Genomic DNA, 26,433 nt, shown 5'->3' on the forward strand with positions numbered 1-26,433 from the left:
CTACACAGACAACGATAGAAATTCAGATTTATTAAAGAGGATCTTACTCGTGATTTCAAAATTATTTTCCTTTTCTTTGATTATTATTATTTTAAAAGGAGGAAAATATAAAACAGAATTGTAATGCAGAAAATATTTTACGTGTGAGCGTTTCAGCAAATTTAATTGTATAATTTGTATCAAAAATTTAATCACACGATTAAATTTCTCTTCGCTTTAATTCAATACACATAGGCGGAAAAATCAATTCTGTCGTAATTAAAAGCAATTTTCCATTCTGATATAAAGCTAGTGAGATTTGCACGCTTCTATTTAATCGCGTATAATGTAAAAATACAAATTTTTTTCAATATATTCTCTTATTCTTATGTTTACCGAGTAAACAAACATTACAAAAACTGCTTTACGTGTTTTCCTTCCATTTGTACACATGCTTTATTATATTGTACATCTACACAGAAATCGCAGGAATGCACATTTTTTTTTTCAATTCCATCAGAATTTCTTTTCATTTGACAGATACATTTTGTATGCGTTGATGTACAAAACATGCTTGTATAAATGGAAGGAGGACATTTTTTGTAAACATCGAAATGAAAATGTGTAAGTTGTGTAATGAGTATAGTGTAACGCTCTGTTTTTACAACTTGTACGCGACAAAATAGAAGCAAACAAATTATTTGCTTCAAAACCGGAAAATGCTTGTTTTCATGAATTGTATCATCGCCAGGATATCCCATTTTAAAGCCGATATTTAATTATACATCTGATTGTATCAATTTATACATAATGAAATTGTATTAATGAAATTTTTGGAAGATATTCGTTACAAATCTGCGACAGTAATAGAAGAGGGATTGTAATTTTACGTAAAAAAAGATTTATTTACTTTTACACACTAAATAGCATTACCACGTGCGATTCGCATTGGCACGTGACTTGGAGCTGGAGCTGCAGGAATTTCGAAATTGCGGCGTGCGCTTCGTATAGTGTAGTCTAAATCCACCCTATATATACTCACGTAACAGTGAGAATATTCACGGGAAATCTCCGTGCGATAGTCGGGATTTTCCTCAAATTGTGCCGTCACAGAGAGAGAGAGAGAGAGAGAGAGAGGGGGGGAAAGAAAAAGAATCTCTCAGACTGATGCTGCATAAACAAGCTTGTGTTTCTAAACAACCGCAATACTGAGGCACGAGGTAACAGAAAAATGTGCAAATGTAAACGAAGTATAAATATAATAATTTTGAAAATTAAAATCACGATAATGATACTATCGCACGGTCAATTTCATTTGAAAATTTCATTTCGCCGAAAATCTCTTTCTCAAACGTCGAAATAATTCCGGATCAGATCACAATTTTGCGGATCGCTCTTTATTGAAGCCGAGAACAATTTCCCAGCTGTTTCATTGACATAAGCCTGGCTACCTATTGCCGGGTATTCGAGTTTAGGCCTCTATCGCAATGTTGACGTACGTATCGCCGAGCTTGTGTGCAACTGAAATCAGGTGTATTGCGACGCGGATACGCTCCGGAGAGAGTCTGGCCGCCTGCGGTGGGCATCGCCGTGGAAATGGCCCTGGGTCGCCGCAAGGCGAGAGGAGGAGGAGGAGAAGGAGGAGGAGGAGGAGGAGGAGGAGAGGGTTATTATGCACGCAACATTTACATGACAAGCCTCGCGGTGCGCGCAGGCGGAACTATCGATCTGCGGTTTGACGCCTGAACTCGAGTGCCGCCCGGTGAATTAACCCCAAATTATAGAGCCGACAATAACCCCGTACAGAAGGTGGAGGGTGGAAGGCGGTGGGGAGGGGGCGGGGGAGGGGGAGAGAGAACGGGGTTGGAGGCGACGTAGACGGGGGTAGCGTAGTTGATTCGGACCACGGCACTGTTTGCTCACGGCATAAATCAGAATGCGCCATTGCACGCGTGCCACGCCCCGGGTTTCGCGGGGGGGGGCCTCGCATTATCTCGTATTATCTCGTCGCGCGAACACTGACATCGTTGCGTTGCGCATCGTCGTCAGCGCGGACGACCGAATGCACTTTCGTCGATCCGGCCGCTTCCGTTACCTAGTGAATGGAAATTCGTAGATCGAATCGGCCCAAGTGTGTACATCGTCGAGTGATACATTTTCCGCGAGGGGCGGAGTTGATTTTCGCGCGTAAAATATTGTATATAACGTAAATAATGTAGAGTTTTTTAAATCGAGCAAACGCGCGTGACACACATACGCAGAGTGATCGACACTTTGGAAGAGATGTAAACTTGTGAAGGAAAGTGAAACGTGTACCATCTCTTCAACGATCGACCCGCTTTTCCAGCTCGAATGTATTCCCTCAATTTTGTTAAGCGAAGATATAAAATCGTATGCGTTCGATTCCTGAATGGGTACGATGGTTTGAGCTAATAAAAAGTCAAGCATATAATTTATACACATGTAATGATTAACCACTACCTGTTTTTTTTTTTTTTTTTACTATGCAATTGCCAGGCTTTTGGTTCCATTAAGTAAAGACGCGGCTCTACCTTAGGGGAAAGCTCTTTAGTCTTGTTCGTGTTTAGAAACTCGAAAGCTGTTAGAATTCCTCTCCGGATATTTTTGTAACAAAAGTTAATCGACTTCGAACGAATCCAAGAAATCCAATCGTTGAGATGTAATCCTGTTCCGGAAGAAGGCATCATTTTTAGCGTTTTTATTTTTTTCTCGACCATCATCGAATCACACGCACCTCGTCCATCGATACGCGAGCGTTCCCATTAATTTTGACAGATCATGCGTGTGTGTATCGTTTTCATGCGCTCGGCGAATCGGTATTATAATCCTTGACAGATTTGCAGCAACGGCTTGGCAACGCGATCCCGCATCGTCATCTACGTTCGTGCAATCGCTTCGCGCCAGGCTATTACACATCGAGCTTTGTGTCATTAATGCATGCAAACTGTGAACACTGCCCGCGATCCATCGCGAGCACGATTCTTCGTTATTTATCCCGATTGGACTACCGATTCGACGATGCGTTGTCAACAAAGCGGAAGTTTGCCAGAATCAGAAACGGAAAATTATTTGACGTTCCGGCATTTAATCGCAAATATGGCTAAAAAAATTATTGACGCACAGACGATACTAATAAATCGAATTAGATTTTTGTAAAAATTAATTAGAAACACAAATTCAGAAAGATACAATTTTTTAAAAAAATTGTTACACTTGTAAAAAAATTACTAATAAAACGTTAAAGTCTCAAAGAAAAAAGAAACTTACAAAGTTTAAGTCTTATTATATCAATCCGTATTTTTGTCATAATCAAATAATCCCTTTACTTGACGTATTTGCACGATAACTAGAATTTAAATATTAAATATCGATTATTTTACGTGATTATAAATAAATATAGATTCAGGGATTAACGATAGCGTTGCTAGAGTATTCTAGAGTACGTATTATATTATATTCTGTTACTCTAATCTAATATGACACAGCGACTCACTAATCCGGGATTAGTTAACCCCGACCATCAGCGTACAACTTAGCCCGAGACCCTATTATGTACATCAATGTCGATTAGTAGTAAACGCTATTTAAAGCTGTCCTCTCCGTTCGTATTATGCCCGTGATCCGGAAAGAGACAAAGAAAATCGTTAGATGTAATTAATTAATTAACCCAAATTGTTGAATGCGAACGTATGCGATGGTAAGAATATCTTGAAGCAACGATGAGATTCTACGTTATTATTATTTCGTTCTTATTTCAAGAGAGACTAAAAGCATTTTCCATGCAAAGTTTCCGACCTTTTTCAGGCTGACTCGCGCGATTTTAGCTTTAATCGAATGCTGCAGCGGTATCTTTCGATTAAGGTGGATAAAACGGGCGCGAAAGATGATACGGAGAACAGGAGGGATGCTCGATTCGATATATTAGTCGATACAAAATTACAGTAAAGTATTTTAGTACAATGTCATGTTTAATCCTTTCTTTAAAAGACGAAAATTATTATCTTTTTGTAAAAATAGAAACGAGAGAATGTAATAATTCTGAGACTGTAAATAAACATTAAGAGACTGTAATAAACATTCAATTTTGCTTTGTAACAATTTTACGATACTTGAAGAACAATATTATTTAGAGAGTATGTAGAGAATTTTTATAAAAGTTCTTTGCGTTGTGCCTTGAGTTTATTTTTTTTTTTGAATTCAGAGATTTATACAATTGTGGATTTTTTAAATCTCATGAAAGACTTCCACTCAAGTGGACAAACGTTTCTCTCTCTTCCTCTCCCTCTCTCTCTCTCTTTCAATCCGTAATGCATAAAGCACAATAATAAAATTATTATAATAGAGCAATATTCGATTTACGTAAATATGTATTAAGCCCGCGTTCTCTCCGACTTTCTTATAACATCGGCAGCGTCGGGAATTACAATCGCAGCGGGAAGAACTTGCTTTTATAGCGACGATGCCGATTCAATTACGTTCTCATTTGGCTCGCTCTCAAAAGTGGCTATTCCGTCACGCGAATCAGCAGTTTTCCCACCAAATTTTTCTCGCGCGGATCCTTTATGTGAAAAAAAAAAAAAATACCGTCGGCGACACACAAATCTTTTCCTCTCTCGTATAACGTATATATATATATGTATATATATATGTGTGTGTACTTTTTTACTCCTTCTCTCCCCTTTCCCCGTCGCGTTCTAGCGTGATTTGTGATCGTTATGGAACCTCGCCTCTTTGATTCTCCTCTTTTGTTACATAAGAGGCTTATCCGGGCCGTCCAATTATTTCGCATTTCACATCGCGACGACAATAATACCGACGACGACGACGACGACATACGCGGCACTGCAAATCGCATTAAAACGAACTCGTAAATTGCTCAGTAGAGGGTATTTCGATTCCTCCGTATCAAGCGAATCGCGTATCAAATAAATGTCTCGCAATAAATACGTACGTTCACGGAAACGTCTAAAGTATAAGAATATCGTCGCGCAAGTCGCAATTTATACTGCGAGTTCATTTATATTTTTTTCCTTGAAATAATTTATTTCTCTACTCTTTCCTTTTTTTTTTTTTTTTTTGCGGGAAGAAGGAAAACCCCGGATGGCTATGTGTGTGTGTCGCTGCTGCTATGTACTGCTGCCGGCGATTTAAAGCGCGATCTACGTTTCATCATTCCACTTTCCGACCTGCTGCCACAGCAGCTTTTTCCACTGGGATGCCGTTTAATTGCGATAAAAACAATCGGCAAAATATTTTTATATGTTCCATTTATATACGAGAAAGTAGAAAATATTTTAGGAATTTTGTCTGCAAAATTTCATACGCGATGCTCCGATTCATCAAACGCAATTACGAAAAGCGCTTTTTAATTTTGACGGGTTAACATACTGAAGCAATAATCGCGTGAAGAAAATAGAAGGAACATTATATTTCCTGAAAATTTGTCGGCGATTACTCGAAAGTGAAATAATCGCTTAAAATTAAAGGTATACAGTCTCACTGAAAAAGTTTTCCATTCTTTCCGTCTTTAATATTTCTTCTTATTTCTCTCTTCTTTAAGTCAAAAATTTGAGGAATCATCGTAGATGAAAATTTTCGAGCAAATCGATAAAAATTTATATTTTAAATATGAGACTTGACTTTTTTAAAGTTAATGTATTTTTATTATTGAATTTCACGCTTGCTGTAATTTCTTCGAATGTCCGCAAATAATAACTAATTCTATACCAGCCGAGCGTCTTTCTATTTATAATCCTTTTAATCCAAACGACACGGAGACGGCGAAAACTAATGCGAAGGTCCGAAGGTTCGTCCTCGCCCGCTTCGTGTGCGCTACGGGCATCTTAAGACGGTCGAGAAAGCGACAGCGGTCGTTTAAGGTAATGGATTATGTCGCACGAAAACACCGCCCATCGTCTCTGCCAAGGCCGTTTTAAAGACGACGAGGAGTACGTGTGGAAGAACGACGACGAGGACGACGACGAAGGAATATTCGTCCACGTTGCCACATCCGTCTTCGGCCGCGATTCTCGCGCGGTCTTTTCGCCCCCTCTCTTTCATCTTCTCTCTTTCCATTCTCTCTCCGGTCGACCGAGAGGAACCTCTTCCTCCCCCCATCCCCCAACCCTCTCACTCCTTTGACTAAGACAAATGGCACGTATTTATTTCACGGCACGCCGGCTAGTGGATTTCCCCTTTCTCCATTATGCATCGCCCTCGTTAAGCATTTTCTCCGCTTTTTCTTCCCCTTCATCCTCTTTTTTTTTTTTTTTTTTTTATCTCGGAACCCGCACATTTCACCCTGTCAAACCGTCGGTGTGCGGTCGGATATTCCTCTAACTTGCATCCTTATTTTCGTCGCTCGATCCGTATGCGAATGTACGGGCATGTCGCTCGCGAGAACACCCAAGTTCGAAACAATCGACTTGCAGCGATGAAGGAATTCGATTGCACCTATTGAACGAGAGCTTGGCCCAGGAACGAGAGGCGGTGAAAGGGGTCTGATATATATCGTCTCTGAGAAATTCTCTCCTTCGAACGTTTCTCTCGTAGATACGGGAACTTTTGACTCTTGGACGGCAAATTCGAATTTAATTCGTGACTCAGGATAAATATTTTTTTTTTTTTTCACGAGAACTAACTTTGTAATTAAAACAAAAAATAAAAAAAATTCACTTTTTATTACTAATTTCTTTTTTTAATTGTTTTTTTTTTAATTATTGATATATTAGTATGTGTGTTTGTGTGTATATAGTAATTGAAGGATTACAATCATAAAATAAATAAATTTATTTTATTCATCTTTTCTCTATCCATAAAAATTCATTCACTTTGTAACTATATTGTCGCACATATTAGCACAAATATCAATTATTATTACAGATAAAGGAATATTTTCGAAAAATTTATCCTTTAGCTGTCTCTATATTCTGACAGAGATTGATTGTTACGTCATTTCAGTTTTCTCATCGTGCTAGCACATAATTGAATAATAAAAGCTCGTTGCATCGCGCGCGCGAATGAAGGTCATTCTTAATTAAAAATACATCGTTTAGTAAATTAATAAGGCGGTTTCCGGGCAATGAGTCTATATATTTAACAGACTTATATTTTAAAGCAGTCGATAAAAACTGCGAAAGGTCGAAGGAAAGAGAGGAAAAGATGAGACAAAACTTTGGCAATAGAGTCTCCCGCCGGTTAATGGTGTACCGTTAATAGTCTTAATTTAGCCTTATTATTTCCTGGAGGAAACTTTCATAAAACTTCGCTAAAGTTGTGCGGATGCACGCCCGCGATTACGCTTAAACCATCGAGTTTCGTGCATGGTACTTTAAATAAACCCGTTATATTACTATAAATGTATCTCGAGTATCTTCCAGCTTTTATGTTTTCTGCCAGAAAACAGAGATTACAAGAAGAATTGGAAGAAAAAACTTCCAGATATTAAGTTACGCTCACCATGTGTGTCTTATCAAGATACAATATATGTCGCACAATTGTATATAATTATAAATAAAATTAATTTACTTAACTACACTCTATAAACGCACGCGTATAAATTAATTTAATTTAATAAGAAAAAATAATATTTTGAAGATATATTAACTATATTTGGTTTTTCAATTTTTTAATGCTGGTTTAATTTACTCCAAAGTTTCATGATAATAAAAACCGTCCAAGATGGATTAGTGGCTTTTAGATTAGCGATTTTTTTCACCAGAATAAGGGATTACATATTCGAATAAAAGAGCGATATGCAAAAAATGTATAAAAATCGAACAAATTTACCTCCCAAACGCAATTCGGCCGTGGCTTGCACCATCTCGTAGTCGTTTTTGGCGAAACACTGATACATCCCTTTGTCGTCCCGCACGATAGAAGATATTCGCAACATCGAGTCATTATCCGTAATTTTGCTCCTACCCGAAGATCCTTCGCGTATAGGAAGACCATCTTTCGCCCACGAGATTTGCGGATGTGGCTGACCAGTGATGGAACACTGAAACTCCGCATCCTTCCCCAGATCCACAGTCACCTAATATCCACAAGAGAAATATGCAATATTATAGTATTATATATAACATGACAAAACGTAACACGGATATTTGCTAATATTCTGCGATAAAATGTGATATCGGAACATATAATTATAATCTTTACAATCTAGTATTATATTGTTATACGTTATATATGAATGTAATGTACATATGTATATATTATACATGTAGTGCATATAACGTTATTTGTATATGGTAAATTCCAATATTAATTCTCCTAAAATACATAAAATAACATAAAATTGCGTTTTTGCAAAAAATGATTAAAATTAATTGATTTTTTTTTTTTTTTTTTTTCCTAGATAGAGCATTTGTGTATATGTAATCTTATATTTGTGGAGTGACGGCAAAATTAAAATACGACATATAAAAATTTTTTTAATTAATTTTTCCGCCAAATCCTGATGCGAAATATAGAGAAATTTTAATCAATTATTCAGTTGAAATAATTAAAACGTCGCCGTGAATATGATTTCCATACGCACATTTCGCGCATTTTCGGTTACATCGAAATGTAATGCGTACGCGTACTGAGAAGTCCAAGTACATAATCGACGTATATTACAATTAGAAATTTGACGAACGCATTCGTACATCAATTAATCCAAGTGACCGGATGGAATTTCCAATTCCGCATTCAGGAAGCTAATTTAATCGTTCGCCCTTTCACCGTCGCGTTTCTCTTTTCCAAAAGTGTATCAATGTATAATTGAGATACTAATTAATAAAAAGTCAAGTTGATTTAACGAATTAAGCAAAATAGATATTACGCCTGCAATTTAAAAAAATAATATAGCGACAAAGCTAAGTATATATTATATCATGTTCTCTATATTTAATTGTATTATATTTTCAATGTAATTATAAAAAAAATAAGAGTCAAAAATATTATTTATATCTTTCATATTTCCATCGTATATCTTTATTATATATATATATATATATATATATTTTATATCTTTATATATAATCTTATATTTATTATATATCTCTTAAAAAATATAATATATTTTTTAAAGATATTTCTATCTAGATATAATTATATATAATATTAAAATGTATTTTATATATATATATATATATATATATATATATATATATATTTGTGTTATCCAATGTTGTATCTAAGCTACAGTAATTTCATTGGCAATTATACTTAATTGCTATAACCATCGCTCTCGAGGTCGATGTTAAGCGTTTAATTGAAGTCTATGTTTAATTGAAGTCCTCGAGGGCAAGTGGATAAGACCGTATGTCTTCAGACAAGGATGCACGCCAGGAATTCGCGGAATAATATAGAGTGATCCATTAAATCGGTCTCCCGCGGAATTTCCATATCCATCTTGAGCCGCTTAACTTAGCGGTGATCGAACGGGAGGGATCCTTTGATCCAGAGTAGAATCGATCTTGTGCATTATTAAGGATGCTCGTTTACCTCGAAGGAGCAAAAGAGAGAGAGAGAGAGAGAGAGATTGAGAGAGAGAAAGAGAAGAGGGGAATGAGAGAGATAAGCCGAGGAGGAGAAGGAGGGGGAGGAGGAGGAGGAGAAAGGAAAGGAAGCACGAACAGTGGATTTCGATTATGCGGCGTGCGCGCATACGTGTGCTTGAATGGGATGCAGCAGCATCCTCGTGCTGTTGCAAATTCCGCAACCAATCCTACCATAGGATTCGCGAACAAGGAGCGTTCCCAGCCGTTGGCCGTCGCTCGATCTCGATAAGCAAAAAGCGTTTTCGTGCCGCGATAAACAGACCGAGAACTGCGAACAGAATCGGCCACGCTTATCCCCATTTGTATTCGTCGGCGCAGTTGCGTCGATCGACAATGCTTAAGACGATAAGAAGAAATCTCTCTCTTTTTCTCTTGAATTTCACGAAGTTAAACTTTGATAGAATTAGCTTCGCCAGAGAGCACGCACTTATCGCGCTTGCCCGATATTACAAGAAAATAGCAGTTCTTCTAAAATAATAACAGAATATATATAAAAATCTTTATAATATATATTATATTGTTGTATTAGATTATAAATAAAACATGATATCTTTCATTGATAGCTCTATATTATAATTCCATATTTAGATATTAATGTTATATGTATCTAAAATTTCTCAACGATTTACACACTTTCAATATTCAGTAACGATTTTAAAATAAAAGTATCAAATTTAAACATACGCATTCGTATCGATTCGTCTGCTCTCTGCTTACCACGAATCTAGCAATCACGCGACGGAGAAATTATTCTTATTCGTCTCGAATCCGACCGCAACCGTTAAATATCGTTAAGAGGATCACGCCTCACCGGCGGCGGCTGGCTTTGTTCCGTGATTCTAAGGGAAAAACTTTCCCTCGAATCGTCGCCGCGACTTTTAAATATCCTTTGATAAGGCCTCCCGCCGTCTCGATAAAGCGCGCGAAAGAGACTCTGTGGAAAAAAAAGGAAGGAAAGAAAAAATAAAGTGAAACCGCGCGATGGTTCCTTTAAAGGTGCTCGAAGGGAGATTCATAAAACGAGCCAAGACGTCGGTTTCCATCCTTCTTTCTTTCCTTCCTGCACCAACTTCCTTTGTAGCCTGTATCTTTGCCGGTACGGCGTGTAAGTATATTTGCGACACGCGATGGCGGCTCGTTTCAATGTAACAATAACGCACACAATAACACACATACATATACATGCAACGTGCATGCAAATTTCTTTGAAATGTGCGATCATTACGTGGTTTTTTTTTTCCGAGGGACAAACAGAAGAAATAAAGAAGACGCGAGAGGACTCATTCTCGACTTGTTTCTCTTTTCTGACAATATTCTATAAAAATGAAGAAAGTAATGGTTTATATCAAGTCGTAGAATAAAATTGCAATCAGGTGAAATTTTATTTTGTCATATAAATGTTTCTATTCATTCCCCTACAATGTGGATCGAAAAACGGTGTTTGTCGAGCTTTATTCGAGAATTCTCTTGAATATTTTCATTTAATATCTTAAATAAAATTGAAAGATCGAAATCGGAAAATTATGTCAGAATTTATGTTGAAATATGTCAAATTTCGTTCAAGAAACGCGCATTACTTTCGTCATGATATGTTCAATTAATCGTCTCTAGAAGAAACGTCGAACGACAGAAATAACTTGACAGCGTTTCAGGATTTGTCGAAAAGCTTACGATTATTAACTTTGTCGAAGTGTCGGAAGCCGCGCTGCGCGTGACAAAAAGCCGTGGTTTCCGCCAATAAAGCACGAAGGGAGCTTGACGCGCTAATGGAACGAAATTGCAAAGGCGAAAGGCAGTCGTTATATACGGAGTGTCCTACATTCATCCTGCCGCCTTTCATCTGCGAAGTATTCGACCGATCCGGCGTCAACTTATTCCAAGCAATATCGTGGACGCGCAATTACTTTTCATAGATATTTTATAACGATTAAAAGACTAAATTTTAAATTTCAGAAAAGTCCAAATAAAATCTTACTTTTACTAGAGTTTATATGTAACTTTAGCAAATCTTTTATCTCATATATTGCATATATAAATGATGATCTCTCATATGTAAAGATAATTAAGTATTCTGTGACGATCGGTAAAATTTAAGAAAATATTGATTGAAAATTAATCGAGGAATCCTTTTATATGATGTTTAGCGTAAATGGCCCACCCTCTATACATGAGAGAATCCTATAAGCATTCCTCCGTTGATGATCGCGAAAGTTATACGGAAGGCTTCCGCCGAATGAATGGTATTTCACCGTTTCCAGCCCCCTTTGACTTCCCTCTCCTCGCCCAAATGCTCCTCTGTCGCTTTTCCACGATGGCAGTCCAGCAGCCCTCGTCACCACGGACCATTTACCAATACCCATTCGCCCCTTCTCTTATATATATATATATGTGTGTATGTGTGTATGCTCGAGCTATCCACTCCAGATGGAAGAATACCGACCACTTTCTCGCATTTTTCGTCGGATAGCGACACTTTACTGACATTTTCCACCCACTCACCCTTTCTCTCTTTCTCTTCCCCTTTCGTATCGAAGCGACGATCGACCCAGAATGTAGTCGACTTTTCAAGATACGATATAGGATAGGTAGGTAGATAGGTAGGTAGATAGTACACCGGTTCGAGCGATTCGTCTCGGAGAATCGAAACAGGGCTCGTGATCCATCAGCTGATAATTGACAGTGAAATAGTTTGCGCGCGCGTGTGGAGTATTTATTACATCCCGCATCGATATCTCGACCTGTGTGTTATCGCTCGATATTATCTCGATTGTTGATAATCCGTCATAAAAATCCGTATAAAATAAAAATACATACAGCTAGAGTCTCGATTAAAATTTCCTAGATATTAAATATGAAACTAGACACGTGTGATAAGATTTCGAATACTTCTGTAAATATAAAAAAAACAAAAAAAAACGGAAATATATATAATAAATGTAATAAATAAATTATATAAGACAAATACATATACATATATATGAAAGTAAAGAACAATAAAAACTCGACGATTTCAAAAGGTTAAATCTTGCGTACCAAAATTTTTACAAGTCGCCAGTAAAATAGTAGTTTCCTCGAGACATAGAATGACGATCGTTTCCAAAAGTTGGCGACAGTTATAAGGAACTCCCGGCAAGAGGGCGAGCGATTGCGAAACGACGGTAACGGAGTTAGACAATCTCCGAGCAAACGATAATTTGACTCGACGGAATAAGTGCCCGGGACAACTTCGAGATTCATCGCGCGCACGAATGAACCCTCTCCTTATCTCTTTCTCTATCTTTCCCTTTGCCGTTTTACGCGACATCACAATCGAGCAGTCAAGCTTCCGGTCTTCCCGACGCTATCCCGTTGTTTACGATGGTACTCGCGCGATCCTCGATTATCTACGTCGCTGAGAATTAGTCGCTCGCCGCCGGCTCGAATTTATTCAGAGGCGCTTCCTCGGAGGAAGCTCGCACGTCCCTACTCGTGTTCATCGAGCTCTAAGAGAAGAGGGTAGAGGGTTATAGAGTCTCTCGACGGCTTAACAAAGTCACAAGGCAACGAACCGCTATTCCGTGCCGCGGAGCACAAGGGACGGAGATAGCTTATGGATCATGAGAACGACAGACTGTTCTCGCAGCAATGATCTTGGAACGAAGATATCGCGATCGAATATTTGGGGAGGCTTTCGATCCGTATAGAATATACACACGCTCCGTCCCGAAAAATCTCAAATAATTTACGAATTCGCGTCAATCGAATGAAAAAGATTTTCCTTAGCTAAAATATTTATCATTATTAGTTGCAAATAGATGAGATTTAATTATTTGCTTTATTTTAAATACATTAGATATCATTTTTTTTGCGATTTCAATTTCATATTTAATTACTTGCTAGATATATTTGAATGCATGACTGCGCTTAATTTTTAATAATTTTTAATAATCTATTTACAATTTTTAATAAAACTTTAAACTGTGGAGAAAAATACGCGCACATTCTCTCAAATGATCGCTCGATTAGATTTTGAAGTTTGCTTAAAGTAAAAAATATCAATGCGATTGGCAAGATGAGTGCTTACAGTTCAATTAAACTCGTTACATTTTCTAGATAAGCGCGGCTTCGTTTGGGAATGCCATCGTCAACTGCCATTGAAAATCTCGAGATAAAGGTGAATTTCGCCGGGAGGGGCAATAAGTAAAATGTAGATTCTGATTGCGCCTCGCTCCGGGGAAAACTGGTGACGATTGTCATCCGGATCGAGGGCCGAGGGAAAAGCGCACAATAGAAACGCTCGAGTCATTTGCGACGCAACGTATTGAAGAGGAGCTGTTACTTCGGAGGGATCCGAGCGAAGGAACGGGGATTCTTTCGCGAGTCGTACGTTACGAAAAAAACATTATCGATACCTCTCGTCTAGTTCGGAGATCCTTACAGGCTAATCCGTTTTCCAAGGCAAATTCAATTGTATGGATCGTTACACGCGATGACAGCCGAATAAAGATTGTCCTTTATTTATTTCTCGAAGATCTTGAATGAGAAGAAGAGAGACGGACTTGTTGGAAGGAATCGATGAAATTGCTTCGTCGAATTTAAAATTCTGATTATATAAAATGTATATTTTATTTTCAAAATTCTTTTTCTTTCTCTTGCTCTCTCTCTCTCTCTCTCTCTCTTTCTTCCTTTGCTCTTATTCGCTTTGTAGCATAATTCATTGCAAGATAATGTTCACTTTGGATTATTTAAATGGAAAAGAAGAGTAAATATTTAAAACGATGTATAAAATAAAATAGTTTCTGCTTAAAGAGATGTAACCACAAGAAGCAATTGCTTGTAATGCAGGACAGGGAAAAAGAAGGAAAAGAAAGTACAAGGATCACAATTCGTACGCGAAACTCGCAACCAGTAGAGAGGAAACGCATGTAAACTGACATAGACGCAAGATGGATGAGGGGAACTGTGATATAACGTTGATGTTCAAGCCAATTATCCACAGAGAGTGTCCAAAGACCACTATCTCGTCCGGGGTAAACTTGGATTCAACTTCGCTCAAATCGAAATAGCTAGCGATATTTTATGGCCATTACACTGAACAAAGGAGCGTTCTACAACCATCAAAACTTGAATTTGAATGTAATTTGGGAAAAGCGAAGCTCGAATAATGCTTTGTCTGCGTGAATATCGCACGCCATTTTATAGTTCAAAAATAAAATCAAAATTAATTTACACACTTGAAGATAATTATTATTATTATAATTATTTTAAACTTGAAATAATTAATTTACATTCTTACTAAGATAAAGTACAATCTCTCTATATTTTGTTACGCGACTTATGTACAAAGGGAAAGAACGTAAATTTAGAAATTCTCTTCGTTCCTATATGAAATAAATTAAGTAACACATCTCTACCGTTTAAATCAGTCAATCTTTACATTCCCGTCCCGAGCCATTCTCTCAAAGTCAATCGAAAACTTTTCTTTACTACAGTTCCTTCTGCTAACGCATATAAAATTCATCTTAAACTTACTCGGTGTTTCACCAGTTTAAAGACACTTTCAATGTTCCCAGATACCATAAAGCCAAACTTAAACATAAATTTCTTTATTATCATCGCTCACATCTCGGGTGAAAAATATTTCTACCAGAATGCAAAATATAAAAAAGTTATTACGTTCTAAAGATATACTTTTATGGGAATATACATATAATGCATTAGATGTGGAAAGAAGGAAATTAAATCATTTCCTCAATTAATTTATTAGATATTTATGAAGAATAATAAATCTTTATAAACATCAAGCTTCAATTTAATTAATTTTTAATTATATTATTAAACCTGTGTGTGTTTAGATTCAGAAAACCACGTCGATCGATCGAAAGGAAAAGGAATCACGTGAATCGCACGTGGTCGCACCGAGAAAGATATAGATAGAGATAGAAAAAAAAAAACCCTGGATACACGTACCTGTTGAGGCGCAAGATGAATGGAGAGGCTGCTTACGATGGTGACTTCCAGCACGACCCGCTCGGAACCGGCGGTATTGTTCGCGTGGCAGACGTATCTGCCGGCGTCCTCGACGCGGGCCGGCTGTAGCACCAGGACGCCAGCCCGCGCGTGTATCCTCTCCGAATTGAAGATCATCGTCGTGCCCGATACGGACTCGCGGAACCAGAGATACGTCGGCGGCGGGTTACCCTGCGAGATGCACAGTAGCACGATCGTCTCGCCGGTGCGGATCGGTGCGGGATTCATTCGTTCGTTGAATCGCGGCGGCGACGAGTTGCGATGTTCTGAAGCAGAGAAATTCAAAACGGGGGGGGAAAAAAAAAATTACACTTTGTATAACGCGATAAATTTTGACAAATCTTTTTCTCTTAACTAAAATCATATGACGATATAAGAAAATTCTTTTGAACTATTTTTCAGCATACATAGATATTTCTTATTGCGAACTTATATACGGTATGTTTTATTTTAATTATCCTAAGTTATTATTTACGATGATGACCGACAAATCTCAAGAAACTTTTTCAAACTAATTTCCTATAGTTGTAGGACTTCTTATTGTTATATTAATTATGACGATGAGAATGCACGTTCGAAAACTTGTGAAATTGTTCAAATTATTTTCCGAGTTAATTTATAAATTAATTCGAGAGATAATTAATTTTACTTAAATATTATATAATAATGTAACGTTGGAATATTAGCAATTCATCTGTTTATAGCTGTAAGATTTTATAAGATTGAAGTAGCACTTTTTTATATTTTTTAAGTACAGTTACGCACACGCACATAAAATCATCAAATTACATAAATGTTATATGTGTTATACGTATATGGAGAAATAGATAATTGGATATTTCTAAAATTTTATTGCATTATTATGTGCGAGTATGTGTCTGCTATTATAATCTCCTCTCAACGATATGTGTAATAAAATTTTAGGAATGACGGATTATTGATCGTACGTTCATTATAAATGTATATGAACTAACGATTGCATTTGCCTAATGAAATTCAACAAATGCAAATTATTGTTGTCTCATATTATCGTGCGTTTAATTATTAATCAACGAATATGTTTGCAACGTATTTTATCGTCTTCCATATCTTAAAAATGTAGGGTCGGATTTAAACTTTCGTAGAGACATTTCTCTCATTAATTTTAGCAGTCTAAACGATCTCGGAATGTTTTACGATATATATGTCTTCGTGCTGGGAAGTGTCGTTAATTGTAAGTAAGAAATCTCCATGAAAAATTGACCGAGACAGACAACGACTCCGCTTTAACTTTTTAATGTACGTAATGCAAAAATCGTCCAACATTATTCCGCATTTTCGTATATTCGATATTTTTTTGTCGCTGTTAATTTCGGGATATTTTAACATTATTTCCACGTTGGGAATTTTCAAAGGTATCTCGATCCAATATTTGCTTTATATCATGGCATTGCATTTATTTTTATAGTAAAGGGAATTTTAGAAAATCTATCTTGGTAAAATATGTGAAATTTATAATTAAAGCGTCCGGACAAGAGGAACAAAAAAAAAAAAAATACCAATTAAAATACTATGATGGAAAAATATCGATCCGAACTATTATATCATTTATCTCTCCCTTCAATCAATGATATCAGCCATTCTCGATTGCTAGCACCGTTTAATAAACTCGCGATACAATTCGATATCCGAAAATTCGGCGCGCTCTCCAAAAATTGTAGGAAAAGAGAGAGAGAGAGAGAGAGAGAGAGAGAGAGAGAAAGAGGGAGAAAGAGAGGAACGCGTTCGGACGTGAATATAAATCTTCATTTCACGTGCAGCAACAGCATGCCCGCGTCATACTCGGCAAAATCCGCGTGTAAATTTTAAAGCGAGCACGCAGTTTTATCGCGGATAATAGAATCAATAAACTCGAGCTTCGGGTTCAGTCACATCGATAAAAACGTCGGAAGCGATTCTATCCGGCCGCGAAGGGGTTGGAATTTGACGTTGTCCCGAACGAGGAGAGCGGTAACGATGACGACGACGACGACGACGACGAGGACGATGAAACGAGCGTCCAATTTCCAGGGCCGGGACGGGATTGGTATATAGAGTCTGTCGAATAACGGGCATTTTATTTCTTCTCTTAGCAACGATCAAGCATTTCTCCCTGCCCCGCGACGGAGATGTTTGCCACTGAACCGATCTTGGACAGAGCGACGCCGTGGCCTTTTACGACCGCGCGCTATTTTATAATGGCGCTTTGTTCCCGGTCGCGGCGTTATTATTGTAATTTAAGCTGATGGCGTATTGATCGTCGCGATGAGGCCATCTCGCTCCCGCCCTCGCGACTCGTCTCGCTCAATCTTGCACCCCTCCGTCTTTCTCATTCTCTCTCTCTCTCTCTCTCTCTCTCTCTCTCTCTCTCTCCCTGTCTTTCTCCCTCGTCCTCCCTTTGGTACACACACCCTCTCCTCCTCTCTCTCACTCGTTGCTCTCTCGCTCTATCTCGCTCTCGCGTCCTCTCTATAGTACTGTACAATTTCAGTTGCCATATTCCAGCACAACGCTACCGTCACCACACCCTTGTTCATATCCTCGTTCACCGTCTCTCGTCCCGTGCATATGCACGTCGAAAAGTTTTTACGCCATTTACATCCCGACTTACGCTCCTCGACGTCAACGTCGTCGTCGTCGCTGTCGCCGGCGTCGTTGTCGCTTGTCGAGCAAACAAAGAAAAAAAGAAGAAAAAAAAATGTGGCCTCGGGGCGCGCTGTTGCGAGTGTCGCAATTGCATTTTGCTGCACGCGCCGGTGAAAGTTCGCCGACGAAAATCCTGTCGTCGTGCGAGAAGTGCCAGTATTTCGCGGAAAGTATTTTTCTCGCGTTAGCATATATTTTATTATTCTTACACACACACACACACACACACACACACACACAGACAGAGATACGATAATCTCTCTCATACCAAGTACTCTGTATGTGTTTCGCTGTGATAATGACAGGTAAATAGAATGTGGCGTAATTAACATATTTTATATCATTCACATATGCATTTCCCTTTTGACACGGATCCTCCACGCTTTGCGCTCGATGATCCGCAAATTTTCAACGGGACGGGAAGTTTGGAAAAACGATCCTTTCCGGTATACTCGACGTATACGTCGACGTATCGCACCAGATGGTGCATACGCGTCATATACCGAGAACTTTCGTATTATGTCACGCGCATGCACGTTTCCTTACGTTTCAACGTCGCTATACCCGTTGACGTAGAATAGAAAGCACGCTGTCGCGATACGAATTGGAGAGTTTAAAAGTAAATTTTACAAACATAAAACTTTGAAAGAGAGATACAATTCATGAAAAAAACAATAGTTAAAAGACGACGCGACCTATCATATACACCTGTATATGTAAATATCACTGAATCACGCAGATTTTTTTAACAACAGATTGTAATTTCTCTCTTTCAGCCTGTGTCTGCAAAATAATTAATTATAATTATTATAATTAATTTATTATAATTATTATAATTAATTTATTATAATTATTATAATTAATTTATTATAATTAATAATAATTTCAATTTGGCATTTAAATAGAAACATCAAATAAAAGAATAATACGATATATGTATAATAAACATATTATATATTATTACATTTATATAATATCGCAAATATAATTGTTATAAATATTGTATAATTGTTAAATTTTATGTAATATGCGGTAAAATTGCAAAAGTTTGCAATAAAAATTGATAAAAGAGAGAGAAAGAAAACAAGGAAAAGAGAAGAGAAAAGTTGTCTAGAAAGTTTAATTAATAATCAAAAATAAGTATTATAAATTGTCAAATTGCGGAAATACTCCATAATATAATAAAACTTTAGGCAAAAGAGAGAACACTTTTCTCGCTCATAATATTTATTTCTAAGATAAAGAATTTACGTTCTTTATATTTTTTAATTATGTCGAAAGATAATACGCCATTCAATGTAAATTTTTCAACAAGCTTTGAATAATAATTCATTATTCTCATACGTTGGAACAACAGAATAGACGTGCACGAAAACACGATTATGAAGCAAATTCCGATGACTGGGACGGTGCATCGCTCCGAGCGCTATTCCGGCGGTTAAAACAAACATCTTGGTATTCTTTGAGCCGTCATCTATTGATTATGCAACGCGAAATCGAGTTTCGAGCTCCTTTTTTAACCGATGCGAAAGGGTAGAGTCCGCGCGGGGGAGGATGAAAGAGCGGAGGGTGAAAAAGGAGAGAAACCGCGCGGAAAACGGTTAGTAATTCCCATGCTCTCTCTCTCTCTCTCTCTCTCTCTCTCCCGATGTCCAATTAAATCTCTCGTGCTGGCGACTTCAATTAAGACTCTATTAAATATACACCCGTCGCGCGTGTATCGTCGTCAAAGCGAGATTCAAATGGCGCCGGTCGTTTCCTTTTTCTCGCGCCCGTACATATTTGCTCCGAACAAATGCAATCTCGTCTCGTAATAAAGTAGATGCATATTATCGTGCGAGATCTTTTATCGTGAATTAAGGAACATACTTGTCGTTCTATCGCGTCTTTTCTGCCGCAACTGCTTCAATTGTTCTCCCTATCGATATTGTTTTATAGCTTATCGACGATAAATTTAATCATAAACAATTTTAATAATTAATTACGAAGAAATTTAGATTTCTCTGCGAATTTTGGTGCCAATAAAGTTATAAACGTAAAAAGAGAGTGATCGTAAATGATTTTTGGGTGTTGTCAAATTTGAAAGTGACAAAAAAAAAAAATCAAACTCTATATCCGCTAAAGCTTTGAAGCTTAAGACGAGTTTAATTATTCATGCAAATAAGGGACACTCTCGAGGAATTAATTGCGTTTGCATTATATTGGCAACCATATTACCATTAAAGTCCCGGTTTCAGTCCACGGTCGATGGTACGCATATATAATCTAATGTCATCCGCTGATTGCTTCGGAATTCGGGTCACGATGCGATACCCGCCGCGTGCAATTTGCGCCCGAAGACGCGCACAATCACTCCCATCTCGTGCGACATTACTCGAGTTTATATATATATATATATATATATATATATATATATATTAAAATTCAAAGCAAAATTATACTTGCATTAAACTTTCGAACCGAGTTTAAAGATTCGACGATGATTTTTTCGTCGTTACGCTGGATATTTATTACGTTTGGATATTTTAACGCAGTAATTTACAGTTGCATCATCAATTTCGTTAACGATTTACAGCCGTAAAAGAAAATATCGTTTCGCTCAAAACTCGCGCGGTTGAACGCCGGCAAAGCCATACATTACACACCTTACACGTCATATGTAAATAATACTCCGCAATAAAGCTGGCATTAGAGCGATGATTTGTCGGGGCGAGTGTTTCAAATTTTTATCTCACCAGAACTTTTAGCAAAATTAACTCTTCCGCGAACGAATCGTTTTCATCAGAAGCGTAGAATAAAACCACTCGTTATTTACTCAATTAAATTATTAATCATTTTATACTGCAATTTGCGCGTGTCGCGCGATAGCATCGTTAAATTCGGATGACCAGATAATTCGTTTCTAGACGCGTGTTACGGGGAGGAGCCAGGACGTACTATCTCCCTGCCCTGGTATAAAAGGAGAAACTTAATTATGACTTGAGTTCCCTGTGGCCATTATACGGTACACGAGGTACGTCGCGTGTAGCCATTATGATAAAGCCGATATAATTTAACGCCCGCCGCTCGAAAACGTTTCGTTAATGCAGAAGACTTTATTCACGGGATAATTCTTCGCGAGAAGGAGTGCATCTCGCTTGCTCGTTACAAGGGTGCGGAAAAACATTATCGCGTTTACGTCGAGGTGCACGGTTATATACGGAGTGCGTTATGTAAATAAGATTTGGCTTAATGAACTAAAAAACAATCCCCGAATATAAACTTGGCTTTCTTCGTTAAAATTGAGAGATAAAAATTATAAAATGTAAGTCGAAATAAATTAGAAATTAATTAAATAGCAAGAGAACGCCTTTTCAAAATTATACACGCGTTATTTCTACACGCGAGTAAATCGTCGCTGTGTTGTTTGCTAAAATAATTGTCACCGTTTATGGAGTTTGCTTGCGCGTACTTTCCCTCGCTCTTCGGCCTTGTATTTTAAAGCGTTCCTGCCTCTCGCTGTTTGCATTGAATTATGCCGGCTTTGCGACGGTGTCGTTGCACGCGTATATACGTATGTATACGTATGTACATAATACGCGGAGGGTAAATACGCGAGAAGAAAAGACGGGATATACAGAGGCATGAGGCACCCTCGGCCCTCTGAATCTCGCGCAATCTTGCGTTTAAATGAGCGATACGGGATGCGCGTTGATATTCCCCCTCTAATTCCGCGTAAATCATCCCACGCGACCGCTCTTTTCAGTTGGACACGCGCCTCGACGCACGTTAGATCCGCCTTTATATAAATTCTCGTATAACGGGAAAATGAAGGGGAAAAGGAATAAATGGAGGAGAAGAAGAGGGAGAAATTAGGACAGTGTCTCCTCTCTTACGTGTTTTAATAGCACACACATGTAGACGTACGTAAATATGTAAAATATTATATGTATTGTATATCGAAGTACATGTCGAAAGATGCAGTGAATAAAATTAAGGGGAGAAGAATGCTCTTCGTAGATAATATAAAAAAAAGATTTGCGAGATTTTTTTTTTTTTTTTATACGATACTACTTCAAGACCTTCAGTTAAGCGGCGAAACATCGATGCGATCGATGTTTCGAACGTGTAGATTTTTCTACGAAATTACATCTTTCTAAAAACTCTCACCACTTCGATCGGAAGGATCTACTGAAGACAACGAGGAAGGTGGCGAGAGGAGAGGGGGGGGGGGGCCGGGGCGGGAAAGGGGAGGGAAGGTAGTGGCTCGATAAGAGAGTACGGTGCATTGTTTCTTGCCGACGTTGCAGCGCGGCTGCATCGGCGGCTCTGCAGATTGCACTTAGCGTTTTCGCCGAGTTTCTTCCCCTCCCCCTCCCCGTTCTCCCCGCAAAAATAAGTTGACCTCCGCTCAGGGGGTTCGTCTCCTCTTCTTCTTCTTCTTCTTCTTCTTCCTCCTCTTCCCTCCCCTCTCGCTCACCCGTTGCTTTATCCTTTTCCGCTTTTTCATCCCCGCCGTCTCATCGAGCGGCGCGAGGAGCCGCGGGGGTCCAATAAAAGCCCATCCCTCCAACTTTGTTCCGCGGATCTACGCGGAGTTGGGAGGGGAAGTTCGAGAGAAACGGAGAGAGAAAAGCGAGGGTAAATTTTAGAATGCGTCGAGGGAGGAGAGAGGAAAACGAGTGGAGGAGGAAAAGACGGAGAGGTGCGCGATATAAAGGCGATGCTCTCTCGATTCATCGGGTTTCGAGAGCAACACATCGGCAGAATTTAATATCGAGCAACGAAAGTTTAATTAGGCGAAAGTTAGGAAGTTGCGACTCGGCGGAATTCGCTCCGACAGACAGATAGATAGACAGACAGACAGACGAGCGCCGAAGCGATATCGCGCCGCGTACTCGCCGCGATGGCGAAGTGTAAAAAGAGAGCAGAGAGAGAGAGAGAGAGAGAGAGAGAGAGAGAGAGAGAGAGAGAGAGAGACGCTCAAGAAACGTCATCACCGTAGAACGTAATGAAGATTTCTCTCAATGGCGTTTAACTCGGCCGGATTATATGCGAATTTGAAGAGAAAAATTTAATTAAAACTTCAGAAAGATATTTCTCTTACACACATATATGCACGAGGGCACATACATAAGTAAAGATTTGACGCAAAATAAGTTTAAGGGGAAGGATGATAGACATGGAACATTCTTTATCTACTCTTATCAAATACTATAGGATATTGCGACAGTATGTTTTTAAATTAAATTTTGATAAATATTTTAATTAAATTAAATATAATTAAATTAAATTAAATTTTGTGCGTATGATCATACGTAGTGTGTGCATATAAATTAGATATTTAATCCACTGTAAATTTATATTACGGGCGCCAAAGTTTTATGTGTAATAAAACACCCGACGCGTTAAAGTAATAATAAAAAATACAGTAATTCATAAGCAAGAAATATTTTAACGTTTAAAATTGTAATAGGATCATCGACATTAATTAGAAATCTATTTTTTAACGCGTTCTGCAATTCAGTTAAAAAAAAACTATATCGAAAATATCCAACTACATCGAAATATATTTTAAAACTAATATAACAAAAAATCATAAGCATTGAACACAAATGTGTACAGAGAATTTATATATAAATTCTATTTCTTGTATGATATGCCATTATACTATTTTCGATATTCATCGTCTTCAATTGCCTAAAAAATTTTTTTACACAATGTATAAAGATGTAAATTTTAATAAATATTAGAATTATATTTAGTAAAATATCTAGTAGATATAGATAAATGTTTCTTTCACTTTTTCAATTAAGCAGATTGTAGAAATTTACGAGAAGTAATATTCAATTTTATTGATATATTCGCACAATCTTATCTTTTGGTTACATATTGTTTAGCACGAATATACCTATTTCCCACCGCGAGATACAATAAATTCCCTTCTTTTTCGCCGCAAGTCAAACTCGAGAAACTTATGCTTTAGAGACCTGTCATCTCTGTTTGGAACGCGTTTATTTGGCTCGCGGAATTTTTCGGAATATTCCGCGTAAGAGTCGGATCGTAAATAAAAAAGAATCGCGCAAGTTTCACGTACCCGGTGGCGGCTTGTTCGAGGCTGCAATGTGAATTGCATTCAGGATTTTGGTTAGTGTCTCCAAGTTGGAGAAAAGCGTCAATTCAGAGTCGCGTACTCTCTTTATCGTACTCTCTCTCTCTCTCTCTCTCTCTCTCTCTCGTTATACCAACGCAAAAAGACCGTCTTGCGAGAGAATGACATCACATTCACCGACAAAGGCGGGGAGGATGCTAAATTCACCGGGAACCATTCGGCCGTCGAACTAATTTAGCGCTCGGTTTAACAGGATCGCGCCCGATCTGTCCTCGACTTGTTCCACTGTGATGCGAATCGCCGCCATAAAGGAGCCGCCCCCCTTTCCAACTATCTCGATATGACTCTCGTCCTATCTCGCCGGCGAACTTTCGGCCCCGGGTACCAACTATCGTCGATAGTTAGATACCTTGGTACGCTTTCTTCGTTACGTTAAATTGCACGCCTCGTCTGCTTAACGAGAATTCATCGTAAATCTTACTTTTAACGTTCTTCGGAATTCCGGCAATGCGTCCGACGTACAGGAAAAAAGTTCGCCATGATTTTTTGGGGTTTGAAACTTTCGTCTGAAACTCGAACTGTAAGCAGTTGGAGAAAATCCAGAGAGAGCTTAATTAATACACGTCCGAGCGCCAATTTTTTTTTTTTTTCTTTTAGCGACTTTATGTGTGTGATCCCGCGTTAAATTAGTAGACGTCTCATATCCTACTCGGTTGGCTGCATGTCAATGGATATGTTACCTTGGTAACCGGCGACCTTACTTCAAAATATTACAATATATCAGGCACAGCAAAAGGTGATTAAACATATATTTTAAAATACTCCTTGAAAAATATATTTAAAAAACTGAACTTGAAGCACTCTCGATTACCTTTTACGAGTCTCCTCTCGAATTTCTTCGCGTGCAGATTTCTTTGACAGAAAGGAATAAATAAATAAATAGTTTTGCGCTTTGGATCAATTTTCAAAAAGTGAAAGAGCCACGCAACACGAAATGCCTACGCTGTTAAACATTGTATGTAAAGTATCGAATGTTGGCAAAGACTAGATATTAAATTCCTTCCACTTATCGTTTGGCAAAGAATTCATTTCGCAAACATTCTCGAATGTCGCTTCGTAGACCAATTTTCTCCCCTCCTTCCTCCCCCTTTTCCTTCCTGCGATAAAAACGTCCATACTTAAAAGCAAGGTAAGCTTAAACATCGCAAAGAGACGAATCGATATCGCGTCGCATTCGATCGATGCATTTTGCCGCGTGACTTTAAAAATTTCAGTTCTAAATGGTCAGCGCACGATCACAGCTGCATACCTAGCTCTTTTTTTTTTAATGGATCCCATTTCTCGCCTAAAAGGCCGCGCGCTTCCCTAAAATGCGGCGGCCAAGTGTTATAACTCCGACGTGTCGCTGGCACGAAAGGCAACTGGGAGAGAAGGGGGTGCGAAGAGAGGATAGAGAAAGATCGCGAAAAATATGGGGGCGAATAATGGTGGCATAGACGATAGCAAAAAGAGAGAAAGGGAGATAGAGAGACGAGAGGACGCTGAACCGCGAAAATAAGACACTGACGCCTCGACAAAGCGGCGCTCAGGCTCTCTCGCTGCGATATTTGCCACGAATTCTAATGGCAGAATTTAAAAAATATTCCCATAGAAAATTAATCTTAATGGAAAATTTCTCGATTAAATTTTTATGCCACAAGAAATATAATACAAATCAATATTTCCTATCAATATACGTACATATATTGTTTTATGTATTATATTAAAATAAATTTTTAATATAGAATATAATTATTAATTTAAAATAAAATTAATTTTCCACGATAGATACATATTGAAAATATATATTGCTAATTTTTAATTACCTATCACATTAACGTTAATATTCACCCATCCCCCCCATATGAGTCCAAAATATAAAATATCTATCTGTAGATATTACTTGAGGATTATAACTTTTAAAAATAAACCTATTACACATAAAAAAATTTGTATAATAAATATCTGACACTAAACATTTAGATAAAAAATAAACCAGAATGTAACCGATATAATGTGCGTACGTTTTATAATGAAAAATTAGGGTGCGATACTGTTTGCATCTCTGGAATTTTCCGCAAC

At 38.0% G+C, this 26,433-nt stretch overlaps 1 protein-coding gene across 9 annotated transcripts in view; it reads right to left on the reverse strand.

Annotated features, from left to right (window-relative positions):
- Positions 1-26,433, reverse strand: part of LOC138932617 (cell adhesion molecule Dscam2) — a 194,085-nt gene that overhangs the window by 30,586 nt on the left and 137,066 nt on the right. For all 9 annotated transcript variants that reach the window (XM_070294630.1, XM_070294632.1, XM_070294629.1 and 6 more), the window contains 2 exons: positions 15,498-15,823; positions 7,789-8,035 (listed from right to left, as the gene is read on the reverse strand). In XM_070294630.1, the coding sequence (XP_070150731.1) occupies positions 7,789-8,035; positions 15,498-15,823 (573 nt within the window). The remainder of the gene's footprint in view (positions 1-7,788; positions 8,036-15,497; positions 15,824-26,433) is intronic.

Source organism: Polyergus mexicanus, unplaced genomic scaffold (genome assembly GCF_030449975.1).
Source record: "Polyergus mexicanus isolate NDT 795.1 unplaced genomic scaffold, iyPolMexi1.0 SCAF_4, whole genome shotgun sequence".
NCBI lineage: Eukaryota > Metazoa > Arthropoda > Insecta > Hymenoptera > Formicidae > Polyergus > Polyergus mexicanus.